General features: G+C 34.9%; 1 protein-coding gene across 3 annotated transcripts; it reads left to right on the top strand.

The window, feature by feature from the left end:
- The first annotated feature begins 7,294 nt into the window (after window positions 1-7,294).
- Window positions 7,295-18,336, top strand: LOC135586756 (autophagy protein 5-like). 3 transcript variants are annotated; one of them, XM_065117790.1, is made up of 9 exons: window positions 7,295-7,462; window positions 7,734-7,858; window positions 7,985-8,051; window positions 9,164-9,253; window positions 15,750-15,837; window positions 16,121-16,261; window positions 17,410-17,541; window positions 17,695-17,746; window positions 17,865-17,981. In XM_065117790.1, the coding sequence occupies exons 1-9, from the start codon at window positions 7,349-7,351 to the stop codon at window positions 17,920-17,922; spliced, it is 867 nt and encodes a 288-aa protein (XP_064973862.1). In that variant the 5' UTR covers window positions 7,295-7,348; the 3' UTR covers window positions 17,923-17,981. The 3 variants fall into 3 exon arrangements, with proteins under 3 accessions (XP_064973862.1, XP_064973859.1, XP_064973861.1); XM_065117787.1 differs by lacking the exon at window positions 17,695-17,746 and having other exon boundaries at window positions 7,298-7,462; window positions 17,865-18,336; XM_065117789.1 differs by lacking the exon at window positions 17,695-17,746 and having other exon boundaries at window positions 7,302-7,429; window positions 17,865-18,336.
- The last annotated feature ends 309 nt before the right edge of the window (window positions 18,337-18,645 follow it).

Below are 18,645 nucleotides of genomic sequence, written 5' to 3' on the forward strand. Positions count from 1 at the left end.
AATATCTTATCTCCTTAGTGCATTGTTTGATCTTCTTGGCCCGATGCCTGAACACATGGCATGAAGCCTTCTATCGATATGTCAACCGATCCTTCGGCTCAACATCTAATCTTCTGACATGTTTCACTTCGGCCCAATATTGATTCTTCCTATTTTAATCAAATTGTCTCTTCATGATCGAAGCTAATCCTGCGTCACTAAAAATGTATATTAAATCACAAACTTATCAATTGATTTTATCATCAAAATCTGTGATTCAATAATCTAAGTCTTTTTTATGATGACAATCAATTGATGATGGAGTTTAAACCAAACTCCCCTTATCAATATGCCATATCAACATAAACCTTGAATTCAAGTCAAAGTAATTTTAATCATGATTCATATCATATGCAATACATCATATATATATATATATATATATATATATATATATATATATCATTATAATAAAATCATGAGTATTGCATACATAATCATAATTTTAAAACATCAAATTTCAAAACATTAAAGTGCATCATATCATGCATGATTCAAATCATCATCATACCTTCTCCCCTTTTGTCATTAACTAACAAATTTTTAGTTATATAAGCTAGTAAGATAACAAGTTTTGCATCATTTTAGACCATGCAAGCTAGCAAGTTTTAAAGATGTGCAAGTTTAGTATGTTTGCTTTTCTTTACGATTTTCAAGCTAGCAAGTTTTTGAAAGAGAATGCAAGATAGTAAATAGAAAGTTTTACATCATTTTAGAATATGCAAGCTAGCAAGTTTTTTGAGATGTGTAAGTTAGAACATGCATCATGAATATTGCCTCTCTTGAGTTGTGCAAGTTTTGCTTCTCTTAAGATGTGCAAGATAGCACTTCTTGCATCTCTTTTGAGATGAGCAAGTTAGCAAGTTTTGCCTTTCTTTGTAAGCTAGAAATTCTTGCAAGTTTATAAGTTTTGCTTCTTCTTGAATTGTGCAAGCTAGCATATCTTTCCCCCCCTTTTTTACTGTCAAAAAGAAAGAAGAAGAGGGAAATAATACAATGGTGCAATTCATTTCCCTTTACATCAATTATCAAATCATCACATGAAATATATCAAGAAAAATTAACTTGGTGGTGAGATATACAATTTATGAATACAAAGAAATTATACAAAAAATCATGTCATAAAAGATAATATCAAAGATCATATGAATACTAAAAGAAATGATTCATTTTGACAAATCTTCTCATAATTAATCAAAAAGAAATCTTAGGAGACTAAATATAAGATCTTGATTCATAAAAGGATTTCAAGTTATAATTCCGAGGAATCAAGAGAAAATTATCATTTATTTAGATAATACTCTTTTTTAGTAAATAACCAAAAGAAATCTTGGGAGATCAAGGATCTTAATTCAAAATATCTCAAGTATCAAGTTCGGATAAACTCATTCAAATTTAATTTATCAAATCATTAAAATCACTTTTTTAAGAGATTTATAAAAATAACATAAATAGATTCATTAATATCTTTTTGAAAGCTCGATAATATTTTAGGGATAGAGACATTTTCAAAAATAATGCATTCCTTTTTTTTTTGTGTTTCAATTTATATGATTTGGTTTTATACAAGCATACCCAAGTTTTTTATGCCAAATCAAAATATGCATCATAGTTTAAAACCAAAAAAGTAAATCTCATCATAGAAATCATCAAGATCAATAAATCATAAATCACCAAAAATTATCATTACTTCAAATCATCATGCATAATTAAATCATCAAGTATAATTTAAACATAAAGCATTTTCAAAATCATTTTGTTTCGGCTAGTGAGCTTGTGAAGTGTGTTGGATCTCTGATCATATGCCTTGAGCATCCATAATTAAAAAATTATCTTTTACTCCTAGCTTTCAGTTTTATAGATGTCTACAAGAAGGGTGGGTTTGTTCTAGATCCCCATTTAGCTTTGGGTCCCTCATGATTTGATTTATCATTGTTAGCTTTTGGCATTAAGTCATTCATGGTTCCTTTAGGAACCCAAACCAACTTATGTAAGCTATACTTTTGAATGTACATTTATATGCAAAATGTCTACACCTACCATAAAAATTATATTTATTTTCATGGGAAACATGTAATGTCGGTCCTTTACCAAATAAAGTAGTTGGCTTTTGTTGAGTGTTCCTCACAAAGCCAATTCCTTTTTTACTATGAACATGACTCTTATCGGCAAGAATCATGTTTAAAGATTTACTACTAATTTTATTTTTTTCTAAAGTTTATTGTAATAACAAATTTTCCTTTTTATATGAATCTAACTCTTCACATTTAGTACAAGAGCTTAACATGCAACTATCATGCTCATTTTTTAATTTTTCAAATTCATTAGAAAGAGAAGTATGATCCTTTTTAACAACTTATATTTTTTACCAACTAGCTTATATTCATCAAATAAATTATGAAAAGCATCCAGTAATTCATTGTAAGATAAATGAGATTCGATTGAGTCATTTATCTCATCGTCAAAAGCCATTAAGACATAGTCGCCACCTTACCATTGATGGTTTGCTCCTCATTTTCGGATGTACTCAATTCGTCCCATGTCGCCTTGAATGCTTTCTTCTTCCTTGACAACTTCTTCAATTTATAGTAAGTTGTTATGTCATTTTTAAGTTCAGTTTTAGAATTGGTTTTTTTTATGAACTTTTTAAAATTTTTTGTCAAAAGTTCTATGTCAGCTTTCGCTCGAGTAGTCTTCTTTTGTTCTAAGTGTCAAATCCTTCATGTTTTTTGGAAGGTTGTTCTCATGTTCGTCTTGTATCATACAACTCATTTCATAGGTCATTAAAGACCCGATAAGTTCTTCAAGAAGAAAATTGTTTAAGTCCTTCGTCTCTTGTATTGTCATCACTTTCGAATCCCAACTTTTTATAAGGGATCTTAGTATTTTATTAACAAGTTCAAAATTTAGAAAACTTTTACCAAGTGCTTTTAAACCATTGACGACATCCATAAAATGGGTATACATGTCTCCAATGGTTTTGCTTGGTTTCATACCAAACAATTTAAAATCATGCATCAAAAAATTAACTTTAGAATCTTTAACCCTACTTGTGCCTTTGTGCATGACTTCAAGAGTGTGCCAAATGTCATGTGCAGTTTCATAAGTCAAAATATAATTAAACTCGCTTTTATCCAAAGCATAAAACAAAGCATTCATAGCTTTCGCATTTAAAGAAAATGATTTTTTTCTCAAAGTCATTCCATTCATTCATAGGTTTAGAGGGGGTTTGAAACCAAGTTCAATGATATTCCATAAATAAAAGTTCAAAGAAAGCAAGAAAACTCTCATCCAAGTTTTCCAACAAGTGTAGTCCGTTCCATTGAGCATAGGAAGACGAGTGATAGAAAGACCCTCTTGAAAGCCGAAAAAAGTCATCTCTCTTATATGTTAATCCAAATAGAGAGAAACATGCCTCTGATACCAACTATTAGGACCAAGTCGGCACTAAGATGGGGGGGGAGGGGGTGGGGGAGGGAGGGGGTTGTGAATTAGTGCTTTGATAAAAACCTCAATGATTCGAAAATCTCATTCGATAAAATCGTATCGGAAAGATACTTGACTTGAAAGCGTGTTCGTAAGAGTAGTGAAAGTAATAAGCAAGTAAATCAGTTTGCAATATAAATGAAAAGCATGAAAGAAATATAAATTGATTTTTATAGTGGTTCGGTCGTCGTGACCTACATCCACTCCCGATTCCTCTTCACTTAAGGCCACTAGCTTTCACTACTAATCTTCTTTTAATATGCGAAAATCAACTACCCTTATAACTCTTTTTCCTTTTGATAGGCTCAAGAGAACATTTACAATCTCTCTTTTAGACCTCACTCCTCCCTTAGAAAACCTCTCTTTTAGACCTCACTTCAACAGAACATCCTTGGTGTCTCAAGTCTAAGGACCAGGCACACCAATAGAATAATTAGGTATCATTAACTATCCAGCATTTCGTGAGCGGATTAGTTAGTGAACTCATTCTCTAATGAGCATCAACACTATAGCCCTAGTGTCCCCACACGAGTAGCTATAAGACCAATTGCCCCCATTATATGGACGAGTATATAACATACTAGTATGTTCGGTTATCTCAATGTCCTTATCAAGTAACCTATAACTAGGATTATTTAGGGTTTGTGTTTAAAGGTGAATCTGTCTCATTATCATGATCTCATCATCATCTGATTCCCATTGCATAGATCCATGGGAATATATATATACATACATATATATGTATATACATACATATATATGTATGTATATACATATATATATATAAATACATATATATATATATATGTATTTATATACATATGTATGTACATACATACATACATATGTATGTACATACATATGTATGTATGTACATACATATGTATGTATGTACATACATATGTATGTATGTACATACATATGTATGTATGTACAGTACATACATATGTATGTATGTACATACATATGTATGTATGTACAGTACATACATATGTATGTATGTACATACATATGTATGTATGTACATACATATGTATGTATGTACATACATATGTATGTATGTACATACATATATATGTATATATATATATATTCCCATGGATCTATGCAATGGGAATCATATCATGATTCCCATTGCATATGTATGCCTTAGGCGGTGCCATCACTAGCCCTAGTGGCATCATTACTTGGGCTAATTAAGGGTCATTGAATGGGCCTTCTACTTGGCTAAAAACTACCCCAACTCAAGCCCAATGGGTCCCTAATTAAGTTAGCATGGTTACACCCAAAAATAAACTCAATTAGACTCTAAACTACTTCAATCAAGATATAATTGATTACAAGCATGAATCATATGTTGTCCGACATATCATTAGTTCATCTGACGCTTCATCCGTCTTTCGATGTATCGTCCTTTCCTTCGGCGTATTGTCCAATTGATATGTTGATCTCTGCAACATCCGATCTCTTTGGCTCAATTTTTAATTCTTTTGGCTTGATGCTCGAACTTATGACACGAAGCATTATGTCGACACATTGACTAGCCCTCCGACTCGACGTCAAATCTTCTGACATGTTCCATTCCAACACAACCTCTAATTCCACTACTTTAATCAATTTATTTTTTCCTGATTGAAGCTAGTCATGTGTCACTTAAATATACATTAGATCATAACTTTTTTAATTGATTTTATTATAAAATCTGAGATTCAATAAATTTCTCTTTCAAAATAAGTCCAAGTTAGAGAAATCCTTGATGGACCCTTGGGATGTTGCAAAGCATTTCCCTCACTCCCTCTCACCCTCAAGCTATATGAGGATATGACTTAACCCCCTCGACCACACGTTGATTAAAGGTGTAAGATTTAAATGACAACGAGGAAGACATCTTCCTAACCAGACAGAGAAGAATAAATGATATTACTTTAGAAGTTTGAGAGATAAAAAATGGGATAGGAGGTTCAAAGAACACAAGAGCTCATATTACAGAATGAGCCCCACAAGAGAGGCCTCTTATAGCCTCCAAGCAGCGGTGCCTCAACTTTCAAGTATCCTATCAGTCTTTCTCGCTCCTTGACTCGACACTAGTACGAATTTGTTTTGCTCAATAGGGCATTGATGATCATTGGAGCTAATTTGGAATAACTCGCCTAATACATTCTTTTCGAGATAAGCATAAAAAAATTATTATATATCATTCTCGATGTGTCTCTTTCGAACTAAACAGTAAATATTTGCTCGATATGTACTTTGCAAACTAATGATGAGTTCTCTTTATATCAATAAATAAAATTAGAAATATCTATTAAACTGCGCATTATGTATTATTAATATAACGACCCTAGGACTCGATGTTTTATTGGATGTAAAGGTGTTTAAACGAGATACATTTCGCAGCACGCAAGTTATCATAGTTTTGTCTTCATTATTATTCCTTACAAGGTTGATGCATTTGATTCTCCATGGGTGTTTGAATGTTCTTGTGACCATACAAGGGTTACCATCTAGTACAAACTACCATTAAAGGTCAAACACAAAAAATGAACAGATAAAACCTGCTGGGATCTGTCATCTAGTTTTCCTATGACATCCAAAACTATTGGACTGTTCTTTTTCTCATTATTTGTCCTATCAGCATTTGTTGAACATGTATGGTTCTGTGGCATCAAAATGAAATTTTGGTGTTTTTGGCATCAAAATTACATTGTTAGCTCAGCTTTAGGTGCATGGCCTAAGCTTTTGTGATCTTGTTCCACTTATTTATATATTCCACTTCTACATTTGCATTTGCCTTGTTAGCCATGTAGACACTTGTTTTGATTCTTCTGGCACTTTCGGTCATTTAACTCTTTGTTTCCCTGGAAGATTCTATTTTTATAGAGGTACTTTTAACTCTTGCTTTTGTAATCACAAGTACTGGTGATGACACCTCCACGAAGGAAAGAAAAAAGTTCTAATCGTACAGGCCAGTGATGAATGTGAATACTTGTTACTTCTGTGATACTTCTAAATTCTAATAGTCTTGACATTTGGGGTGCACGTAAATAGTCTAAGCAGTTATGTTTGCCTAAATTTTGTGTTGTTAATGTACGTTTGTGTCATTTGCAGTGGATTCTTCATGTCATGCTGCCCACCTTGTTTTTCATTTCAGCTAATCTCCTTGCCTCGTCTGTCCTACATATTTGTTTCAAGATAGATGTGAACCTTCTTACTCATTCCTTACTAACGTTGTGAATGCAGTTAATCGGATGAATTGTGATTTTACCTCACATAAGTTCCGGTGCGATAGTTCTACATTTTATTTTTGAAATTTTATATATAGTTTGTATACAAAAATAATAAGTTGAGATGGCCGAGTTGGTCTAAGAGGTCAGATTAAGGTTCTGATCCGATAGCGCGTCGGTTCAAATCCCACTCTTAACAAATAGATTATTTTTGTAGATTAAAGATATTTTCTTATTCAAATGTATAATGCGTATACCATTTACCTCCTTAATTTTCTCTATAAGAAAGGGCCGTCGGATCTTTCATTGACGGTCTGGATGAGTTCTCCTTCGGATGGGTGACGTTATCACGCACGGCGTGCGGACCTAACCTCGAAACGCATTCGATGTTGCTCGAATTGAGCTCCTGTTTAGCTTGAGTTCGACCCGATCGACGTTTCCCGAACCGTTATATGTTTGATGAGGACTCCATGACTTCATCTTGTACCCAATGGGCTTCGCTACGTGGCCGGGCCCGGCAAAAGCCCTAGCCGGCCGCTGCAGCCCTACTTCAGATCGTGAAGGGAACGAGGAGGAAGCGTAGAGAGACAAGAACGGAGATGGAGGTGTTCTCAGAGGAGGCGGCGAAGTACGTCTGGGGCGGAGCCATCCCTCTCCAAATCCGCCTCCACGAATCGGAGGTCACCACCCTCCCACCACCTCCTCCCGCCCTGGTACTAAAACCCTCTCCGTTTCTAACAGATCTCTTTCCTCCAACCCGACGCTCCCTTCCGTGGATTTCCTCTTTCTCCCCCTTCTCGATGCGGCTCAGATCTGTGTCCAAATACTACAAACATGTTCACCGACTCAAAATTACGGCTTTGCTTTTCCCCCGTGTTTCTTCGATCGTTGGTTCCAGTGTGGTTAATCCGACGTTTTACATGTTGTTGACCCTTTTTTTAATGAATATATGTTAAGATCGAGGGTTTGTGATTGTGATTTCAGGTTCTTGGCTCCCGGATCGGGTACTTTCCTCTGCTAGTGCCTCTTATAAAGCCATATTTCAGTAGTACTCTTCCTCCCGGCGAGGACACCGTCTGGTTTGACTACAATGGGTTGCCGCTCAAGTGGTTTGTTCTTTCTGCCATGTTATGAAATCCGTTGAGTACGAAATTACATAACATAAAAGACATAGTTTTGCTCTCTTTATGTGTATTTGGGTGTTGGTACATTTGGTGCTAATGCATTTCGTTTAGGTATGTACCAATAGGGGTTCTGTTTGATCTTTTATCTGCGGAGCCAGAAAGACCGTGGAATCTAACGGTATGAGGGCTATCTGAACTGTAGTTTTGTAATCGTTGTTTACAATGCACATCTTCAGCTTTTTGAACTCTTAAATTTGTTCGCCCCCCTTTTTCTTTTTGCCTTGCATATTAATTTCATTAGGACATGTATTTTTCGTTTTCATTTATAGTTTGTTTCTTCTCATGTAAACTTCAAAGATCTCTTTAAACTTGTTGTTTGTCCATGTTTTGTTGATGTTGCAAACAAATCTTTACATGGTCTCAGAAATGTACTGAAAAATAAATTTTCTCTTATGTTATATGGATTTGAGTGCTAATATGAGTCACAGACATTGTGCATGTGTTGGGTCCATGGTGGACACTAACAATTGTAGGATGGATACTTGATATATATTAGGTCTCATGCAACACCTGCATTTCCTTATGTCAACCAGTGTTACCTATGTAAGTCCTTGTTCTTTTGCATAAGACTTACTGAACTTGTTGAATAGGCCAGATTGGGGCATGATGTTTGTTATTTTGACCTTTTAACTTATTGACTGCGAATGTTCTTAAGTTTTTGCATACAAGTTTGGAGTATTTTTTGACCTGGTTGATATAAGTTGCATATATGATGATCATAGATTATCTAAATTTTTTATGTCATTGATATTTATAAACAAAATGATAGCAACTATGAAAAGTATATATTCATAATTGCTTTACCCATGTTGTGGTGTGTCATGAGATTCACAGTTCTGATGTGTTGGTGGTCTATGTTGTGTCCTATTTTTAGCTCATTCATATCCATGCTTCAGAGGAATGCTTGGCAATTGGCTTTGGAAAATCTAGTGTATCTTTCATTACATATATTGGATGATGCATAACTATAAATTGCTTCAAAGGTTTGACTTTTAATTACTGAGCATAATTTTGGATTTTATATCATTCTCTTTACCCTTTCCATTAAATAGGTGGTTCCTTTTTTCTCAACATATACATTGCATATCCTTGATATCATGGTATTAATTCTATCATATCTACCGCTGATGATTTATCATCTCATCATGGCTTATTTGCAGAAGCTGATTTTGCTCTATTCTAAATTTGTCTCATCTTCAATGTCCGATTGATGGTTTAGCATATTTACAGGTTCATTTTAGAGGATATCCAGGAGACGTTTTGACACCCTGTGATAGTGAAGACACTGTGAAGTGGAGCTATATTAATTCACTAAAAGAGGTCTGACTTCAAAGAGCATTTTTGCTGATGTAGGCTTGCTTCGTTTATAATTGCTATATTCTATTTGTAGAAATTGCAAAACACACTGAAGTAGGACTCATTTCTCATCAAAAGCCAAAATTTGTAAAGCCTTCACAGGTGACAGGAGCCCATGGATGTTCATACAGTACAAGAAGATAGCAAATTTTGGGATTAACCTAGATAGTGAAGTTACCAATAATCTTGTTATTTAATATTGATGCTAAGATGAGTAATGTGGTATTAGTTTTTCTGTCATTTTTTTTCTTCCAAATTTTTTTTAACCTTCAATATCTATGATACTGGGGTAATGCGGAATAGATTTTAAAAGAAAACCGATAGTATAGTTGTATTTGCTAGAATAAGTTTTTCGGATAGAAAAGGAATGAACTCACAATAATACTTTAATAAAAATTGAAAAATAGCTCACAACCAAGTTTAAAATCACAAAGGAATAAAGAAAGTTTACCACCCCAAGGATAATAAACAAGGAAACAGAACTGAAAACAAAAGACTCACCACTCAAAGAAGCATTCAAGAGATACAGAGTCTAAGAGAGAACTGAGAGCTTCTACTAACATCATCAGTTTTCTAAAACTTTTTCTAGTCCTCAAACACCAAAATAAGTACTAGTACATGAAAAAACCTTTCAAGCATAAGGAATTATGAATTTAAGTGTTTTACAACTGGTAACTAACCATTTAATACATTCCTTGGTAATGAAGAAAAACACATTGAAATAGCTTTAACTTTGTCTAGGGAATATGCTCATGAGCTATTATATTTAAGTGGGCTAGGTTAAAGGCTATGAGATAATATTGTGGGCTGTATAGAATACTATAAGATCAGCAAGATCCACACGAGATAATTAGCAAATTATGGACTCTTGTGTCGATCTCCTCTGGATGAAAAAGACTTGTCCTCAAGTTCTCATTTGTTCCATTAACATTATTATGATAAGGACTTAAATCAGCCAGATTGAATGTTAGGGATATTTCATAATCTTCAGGTAGCTCGATCTCATAAGCATTTTTGTCAGTTCTCTTAAGCACCTTGAATGGACCATCAGTCTTTGGTTTCAATTTTTCAAATTTACTTAGTGGAAACCTCTCCTTAGATAAATTCAGACCAAATCACCTACGTTAAACTCCACGTGTTTTCTATGTTTATTAGCAGCTTGCTTGTACCCCTCATTTTGTTTTGCAATGGATGCTTTAACACCCTTATGTAGTTTCTTTATCTGCTTAGCCCTCTCATCGGCATCTCCACTAAATTGCTTAGTTGTAGAATGAGGGATTAAATCCAAAGGACTAGTAGGATTAGCACCATAAACAACCTCAAAATGACTCTTACTAATGCTATGATGCATGAAACGATTGTAGGCAAACTCATTTTGTGGAAGAATGAGATTTCATTGCTTAATGTTCTTACCAACATAAATTGTAACCAAGTTTCCTAAGCTTTTGTTCGTTACCTCAATTTGCTCATCGGTTTGTGGAGGATGAGCTGTTGAAATTCAAAGAAGCACCTAGCTTCCTCCAAAGAGTTCTCTAAAAATGACTAAGAAATTTTGAATCTCGATTTGACACCATAGCTCTTGGAATACCCATGAAATCTGGTGATCTCCTTGAAATACAAATCAGCAATATGTGATGCATCATTTGATTTGTTATAGTGAACAAAGTGAGACATCTTTGAAAATCTATCAACAACAACCATGATAGTATCTTTGTTTCGTTGAGTTCTTGGTAGTCCCAAAACAAAATCAAGAGTCACTTCCTCCCATAGAGCATTAGGCCCTGGCAATGGAGTATACAAACCAGAATTTTGACTTCTTGTTTTTGTCAAATGACACACTCAGCATTGCTTTACAAGTCTCTCCACATCCCATAACATCTTAGGCCAATAGAAATTTGATTGAACAAGAGCTAGAGTCTTGTCCCTACCGAAATGTCCTCCTAAAACACCACATACGCTTCAGCTAGAATTTCTTGTCTCAAAGAACAAGATGGAACACGCAAGGCATTAGCTCAAAAAAGAAAATCATCAAAGATAGAAAATTATTGAAAAGAACCTGATTTGTAATTCTGCCAAATTAAGCTGAAATTCACATCATTCTCATAGAGATCTTTGAATGTGTCAAATCTAACCACTTTGACTTTCATTGCTGATAATAAAGAATATTTTCTGCTCAATGCATCAACAACTACGTTTTGAATACCAGATTTATGCTTGATTGTAAAGTTATAAGATTGTAGGAACTCCACCCAAGCTGCATGCCTCTTGTTTAGCTTGGGCTGGTGATTAATGAACTTCAATGCCTCATGATCAGAATATAGGACAAATGACTTGGCAAGAATATACTGACTTCAATGAGATAAAGCTCGATAAATGGCATAGAACTCCTTATCATAGGTTGAATATTTTCTTCTTGTATCATTCAACTTCTCACTAAAAAAAGCAATGAGCTTTCTGTCTTGATTCAAAACAGCTCCAATTCTCACATTAGATGCATCACATTCAACTTCAAATACCTTGTCAAAATTAGGTAGTACTAAGATAGGAGCTTCGATCACCTTTCTTTTTAATAGCTGAAAAGCATCATTAGCCTCACTAGTTAATTTGAATTTATCACCTTTGAAGCATTCAGTGATTGGAGCGACAATAGAGCTGAAACCCTTGATGAATCTGTTGTAAAAAGAAGTTAAGCCATGGAAACTCCTCATAATGAAGCAAGTGTTGGCTAATTAAGAATAGCTTGTATCTTACTTTGATCCATCATAATTCCATTTTTTGAAATATCATACTCAAAAAACAACATACTATGAGTAAAAAAATCACACTTCTTCATATTAGCATAAAGCTTTTGTTGTTTCAAAATAAAAAATATTTTCTTAAGAGGATTCATTTGCTCCTCTACACTTTTGTTGTACACAAATATGTCATCAAAGTAAACCACAACAAAAGTCTCAATGCATGGCTTAAGTATGTGATTCATAAATCTCATAAAAGTACTAAGAGCATTAAATAGTCCAAATGGCATAACCAACCATTCATATAAGTCTTCTCTAGTTTTAAATGTTGTTTTTCACTCAGCTCCAGGCCTCATTCTACACTCTTGTTGTACACCAATATGTCATCAAAGTAAACCACAACAAAAATCTCAATGCATGGCTTAAGTATGTGATTCATAAATCTCATAAAAGTGCTAGGAGCATTAAATAGCCCAAATGACATAACCAACCATTCATATAAGCCTTCTCTAGTTTTAAATGTTGTTTTTCACTCAACTCCAGGCCTCATTCTTATTTGGTGATAGCCACTCCTCAAATCAATTTTAGAGAAAATAGAAGCACCACACAATTGATCAAGTAAATCATCTAACCTTGGAATGGGAAAACGATAGTTAATTGTGATTTTGTTGATGGCACGACTGTCTACACATATTCTTCAAGAATCATCCTTCTTAGGCACCAACAAGGTTGGAACCGTACAAGGACCCATGCTCTCCTGAATCAAACTCTTTTCCACCAACTCATCCACTTGCCTTTCAAGTTCTTCATGCTCCTTGGGACTTATTCTATAGGCTACCTTGTTTGGTAGGATAGCCCCCGGAATAAGATCAACATGATGCTGGATATCTCTCAAAGGTGGAAGGTCATGTGGAATCTCTTCCGGTACAATATCTTGAAACTCCTCCAGGATTGATTTCATGATTACTGGTGTTTCCTTGTGTTGTTCATTATCCTCTACTACTACTAGAGCCAAAACATGACCACCTCTTTCTAATTCACCCTTGCATTCACCATAAGACATAAAAGCACTAACTTCCTTCTTTGGTGCACTGATTTCAAAATATTGTAATGGAGCTAAAATAATCTTTTTTCATTCACTTTAAAAGAATATGTATGTTTGTAACCATCATACAACACCCTTCTATCATAATGTCAAGGTCTACCCAATAGCAAATTACAAGCATCCATAGGAGCAACATCACACCATACTTCATTTTTATAATACTTGCCAATAAAAAATGGAACTAAACATATTTTAGTTACCTTTATATCATTTCCTTTTTGCAACAGCATAATTAGTAAGGATGCGGATGAAGGATTGTGTCCACTTTTAGCTTCTACACCATCTCCAAAGATACCGTATTCTCAAAGTTGCCACTATCAATGATCACCAAGCATACCTTGCCATGAGTAGTGCATTTGGTGTGAAACACGTTCTTTCTCACCAAACTTTCATCCTCAGCCATATAGGACACTTATAAGCTATGTTGTAACACAATAGACAAACCATGATCAGTATAAGTTACCTCTTTCTCATCATTATCATCACCATCATCATCATCATCATCATCATATTTTGGTTTGTCGTTGGCTTCATCTTCTTCTCCATCACTATGATCTTCAATCAAAGTAATAATCCTCCCATTTGGACAATCGAAAGCAATATGCCTAAAACCATGACATTTGAAACATTTTCGGCCACTTGGGGTAGAAGAATTAAGTGTTTGTTTGTTGCCAACAGAGCCTTCACCCTTATCTTGCACCTTTGATACCACCTTGCTCTGGAGAGTAGGCTTGGAATTTTCTCCTTTCGTATAGCCTTCTTTTGACCCGAACTGAGAACTCTTTTCAAACTTCTATTGCTTTTCAACTTTTAAAGCCAACTTGCTCACATCATTTAAAGACCAACATGGTTGGAGTTGAATCACTTTAGCAATCTAATATTTCAGGCCTCCTAAGTATCTTGCAATGGTCTGCTCTTTTGGTTCCACAAGCTCTCTTCTGTTTAAAATGAGATTATCAAACTCTACTATGTACTCTTCCACACTAAGATCTTTTTGTTTGAAATCATGGATTTTGAGAAAGATCTCTTGCCTATAGTTGTCAAGTAAGTATTTCCTCTTCAACTTCCTTTTCATTTTCTCCCATGTCACAATCTTACTCTTCCCCCCACGTTCTCTTTACTTCTTCAGATTTTCCTATCAAAAATATGCATTCCGTCTGAGTTTGAGTGTCACAAGCTTTATCTTCTTTTGTTATGGTGGTTCATGAAAATCGAATATTCTTTCCATTGTATTAAGTCAATCAATAAAGTCATCAACATTAATTTTCCCTTCAAACTTCGAAATATCCAATCTTGGGTTGTATTTGTTCTGTCACTCATCTTGGACTCTATGTGTTGCTTGAAATCTTCCTAACTCCCTTGAGTGAGGAGGTATATCATCATTAGAAATATACTTTTGGGCATCATTTTTATGCTAGTTATTTCTACTTCGAAGTTCTTCAATGATTTCATTTTTTTTCTTGTAGACTATGTAGCAATCTTCGTAGCTGCAACCTCAAGGACTCATCATCATCTTCATGGTCGTTACCTTCATCAATTGCATCTTTTCCATTCTGCCTTACCATGATCTCTAACCTTTAGCTTTGATACCAAACTGATTCTGGGGTAATGCGGAATAGATTTTGAAAGAAAACTGATAGTACAATTGTATTTGCTGGAATAAGTTTTTCGGATAGAAAAGGAACGAACTCATGATAATACTTTAATAAAAATCGAAAAATAGCTTACCACAAAGTTTAAAATCATAGAGGGATATAGAAAGTTCATCATTCCAATGATAATAAACAAGAATGCAGAACTGAAAACAAAAGACTCACTACTTAAGGAAGCATTCAAGAGATACAGAATTTAAGAGAGAACTCCAAGAGAGCTTCTGCCAATATTATTAGTTTTCTAAAACTCTTTCTAGCCCTCAAACACCAAAATAAGTACTAGTGCATGAAACAACCCTTCAAGCATAGGGAATTACGAAATTAAGTATTTTACAATTGGTTACTAACCCCTTAAATGCATTTCTTGATCATGAAGAAAAGCACCTTGAAACAGTTTTAACTTTGTCTAAGGAATATGTTCATAAGCTATCATATATGAGTGGGTTGGGTTAAAGACTATGAGACTATTGTGGGCTGTAGAGAATACTGTAGGATCAGCAAGATCCACACGACTTGATTGTAGTAAATTAGGCACTCCCTTGTCAATCTATGTGTAGTGGAGCATAAAGGACATAACACAAGTTTCAAATTTACTCGGGCACTAACATATGTGTATCATGTCAACTACTGACAAAAGCATCTGATAGAAAACTAAAGCTTATGGAGTTGGGCACCTAGTCATCTGTAACTTAAGTTTTTACAGACAGACAATAAGATGATATGATATAGGGTTTTTATCTATTGGATTTAGGGGACTTCCTTGCAAAGGTTGGCCTTAACCTTTCATAACATATATGTCACCTCCTTTTAAGCCTTCAACAAATGGTTGCAACAAATTACTTTGCATTATGTCTTTGCTTCAGTATACAGAATGTGTATAGATTAAATTGTAAGTCAGATCGTTAAGGATTAAAGTGACAGATAATGGGCTTTATCTTAGTGACATTCTTACACATCTTAATATGCAGGCTGCATACGTCATCAATGGAAACTCTAAGAATATCATGAACATGGCACAGGCAGATCAGTTTGACCTCTGGCAATCCTTGGTAAAAGGTAGTGAACAATAGAACTGATACTTTAAATAAATTTATTGTTTATAGCATCATATGTGGCATTGAATAGTCACTTTACAACACATTTATTTGAGATGGTGGTATAGAGATGTACAAAGATTGTGACATCAATAAAGCATCTTGAGCAAGGCTGTTCTGTGTTAGTTTATTATTATGTATCCCCCTCTGTTCTTGTAAACACAACATACAAATTTGAGAAATGAGACCAATATTTTCCCATTTCTGTCTTCCTTTTCTAACTTCTATTGCAAGATTTTAACCAGGCAACATGGATGGTTATCTTCGAATCTCATCCAGACTTAAGCTTGGACCTGTTGGCGAGGATTGTTTCTTGAAGCAGGCATCATCATTGCAACCACGACAAGCTATTGATGAACCTGACCCTGTTGGATCCAGTCGACCAAGTATCTTTCCTTTCCTCAAAGGGTCTTTCATCTTTGTATTAGTAACAAATATTTAATAGTTTTGGAATGATTGTAATTTGCAAGATAACTCATGTTGGATCCCTATAAGAATTATGTTACAGTGCAAGACAATTAAAATAAATTGATAGAGGAAACTCTTGTCAATGCGAGGTCTAGTGAGGGTCAATGTACGCAACCTTACCTTTAAATATTTAAGGAAGTTGTTTTCGTGACTCGAACCATAGTTTCCCAAGTCACAAAGGAGCAACCTTACCATAGTATCAAAGCTTGCCCTCTTGATTAAAATCAATAGATAAATGTTAATTCTGTGTATATATACTAGAATATTTTTATTGGAAATAGTAAAGGACTGAGTATTCTTGTATAATAAGTTCAAACTTCATCATTATCTTGCATTTTTTATCAAGTCCTAAATGAAACTTCACCACTTTAAAAAAGTTGGTGGAACGCTCTGTTGACTAGGCATGGTTAAACGAGAACTCACATGTGTATTTGTTTAATTGAAGAGTCTAATAGGGCCTGTGATTATTGGACCAGTTTATTTTTTGCCTATTCTTGTTCCATTTAGTATTTATTTAAATCATTTGTCATCAAGTTTGCTACTCATGTCTGGCTCATTCAGTGCCTATAATATTATTAATGTCTGGGTCTTTGGAGGTGACACCACTGATTCGTTATTCTAAATTATTCTGTGTACATCTTTGAATATTAAAGTTTAATCTATAATTTTTCCATGTCTCCTGAATCATGCTAGCCAGACGTAACTATGATCTCTGTAAATTTTTTCTCTGAAGGTGTGATGAAAATTTCAAGATGAATACAACAAATTAAAGCAAAGGCAAGCTAGGAAGTCATTTTCTGTACTAGGTTACGTTGTGATGCTAGTCAACTCAAAGTTGACCGTCATATATAATGTTCTATATGATGCTTGCTATTTCAGGATCTGCAATGTCAGAAAACCTTTGTCTTGGTACAAAGATTCTAGTATATACTTATGACTGGAGGTTACCAATGCTATAAGCTTAGCCTCCAATCTAAACTTAGTTGCGTTGATATTATCACATTTGTAAGTAAAAAAATTCATATTTTACCAAGTCTTTGTCTCTTATTAATGCATCTATTGTCAGGCAGAATTCCTGTTCGGTTGTATATTCGGAATGTTGGCGCATCTCTTGAAGATCTGGAAGATGCACCTATCATTGATAGCTGGGACAGAATTTCTTACATAAACCGAGCGGTCGAGATTCACAAGGAAGGAGGTACAGTCAGGCATTTCACATGAAACTTCTCGACTTTTTCCATCTATGATGCATGTTTGTTGTATTTGCATGAATATATTCTATTAGAGAATCGATGACCACTTTTGAGTCGACAAGTAGACATTTTTTGGTGATAACAGTATTTCCATACAGGCACTATGGGATTAACTGCAAGAAGCAAATGGCTGTCTCTTCATACTATTAAGTATTTACTAGCGTTTGAAGTTTTGTACACTATGATTTGCTCTTGTATCCATAGTCTGGCTGGATGTAGTTTCATTTCAAGCTACTAACACCGATTTATAAACAACTGAATGGAGCAGGCAATTACATGACATTGAAGCATGCCATGAGAATGTTACTGCCAGAAATCTTTGGTGATGAAGACCCAGATAACAAATATGAACTCAGAGAGGAGGGAAACCATGAAGCTGGTTCCAGTTTTGGAGATCCAGAAACCATCAGTATGACAAGAAATGATTTGGTTGAAGAAACATCCTTTGGCAGCCAGCGATCAAGTGAAGCTAATCTGATTCGCATCCAAGGGATTGAACCTGATCTGAACATTCCTTTCTCTTGGGTGGTTAATAATCTGAAGAATCCTGACTACTTTCTCCATTTATGTGTGTTCCTCAGAACGTCACCCCGCCAGGCCAAAGCAACATGACATGTACAGAGCCCACTAGTCCAGCAACAGTTATTTCTATGGGTTCATTAGTGAGGATGTTAGTTCTGGTAAATTGGTTGGTAAAACATGAATGATTGATTTATAATTTATTATCTCTCTTTCCAGAAGTCAACTAAGCCATAAGTATTGTACAAATGTAAAAGAGATCGATGCCTTTGTGACTCCGGCTTACAAAATTTAAAGTGTAAAGAAGGATATTGTTTGCATAAAATTGACTACATCAAGAAGATGTTCCAGGAAACGGTTCCTTGTCCAATGCGCTGTGTATAATGCATTTGTAGCGAGCTCGGGGGATAAGAGTTCCGCCAATGTCGGGTGGGGAAGGGTCAATATCATGTGGTACTTCATGCATGTGTAACGTGCTGGTAAATTAGGAAGGTGGTGCTGACTTAGCAAGTCTTCCTCTGTTGGGATAT

This window comes from Musa acuminata, chromosome BXJ2-7 (assembly GCF_036884655.1).
Source record: "Musa acuminata AAA Group cultivar baxijiao chromosome BXJ2-7, Cavendish_Baxijiao_AAA, whole genome shotgun sequence".
NCBI lineage: Eukaryota > Viridiplantae > Streptophyta > Magnoliopsida > Zingiberales > Musaceae > Musa > Musa acuminata.

Bases quoted from the DNA above. Each gene is read 5' to 3' on its own strand.
- LOC135586756 (XM_065117787.1), top strand. From the start codon at position 7,349: ATGGAGGTGTTCTCAGAGGAGGCGGCGAAGTACGTCTGGGGCGGAGCC. The intron at 7,463-7,733 runs GTACTAAAACCC...TTGTGATTTCAG, and splicing joins CACCACCTCCTCCCGCCCTG to GTTCTTGGCTCCCGGATCGG. The intron at 9,254-15,749 runs GTCTGACTTCAA...CTTAATATGCAG, and splicing joins ATATTAATTCACTAAAAGAG to GCTGCATACGTCATCAATGG.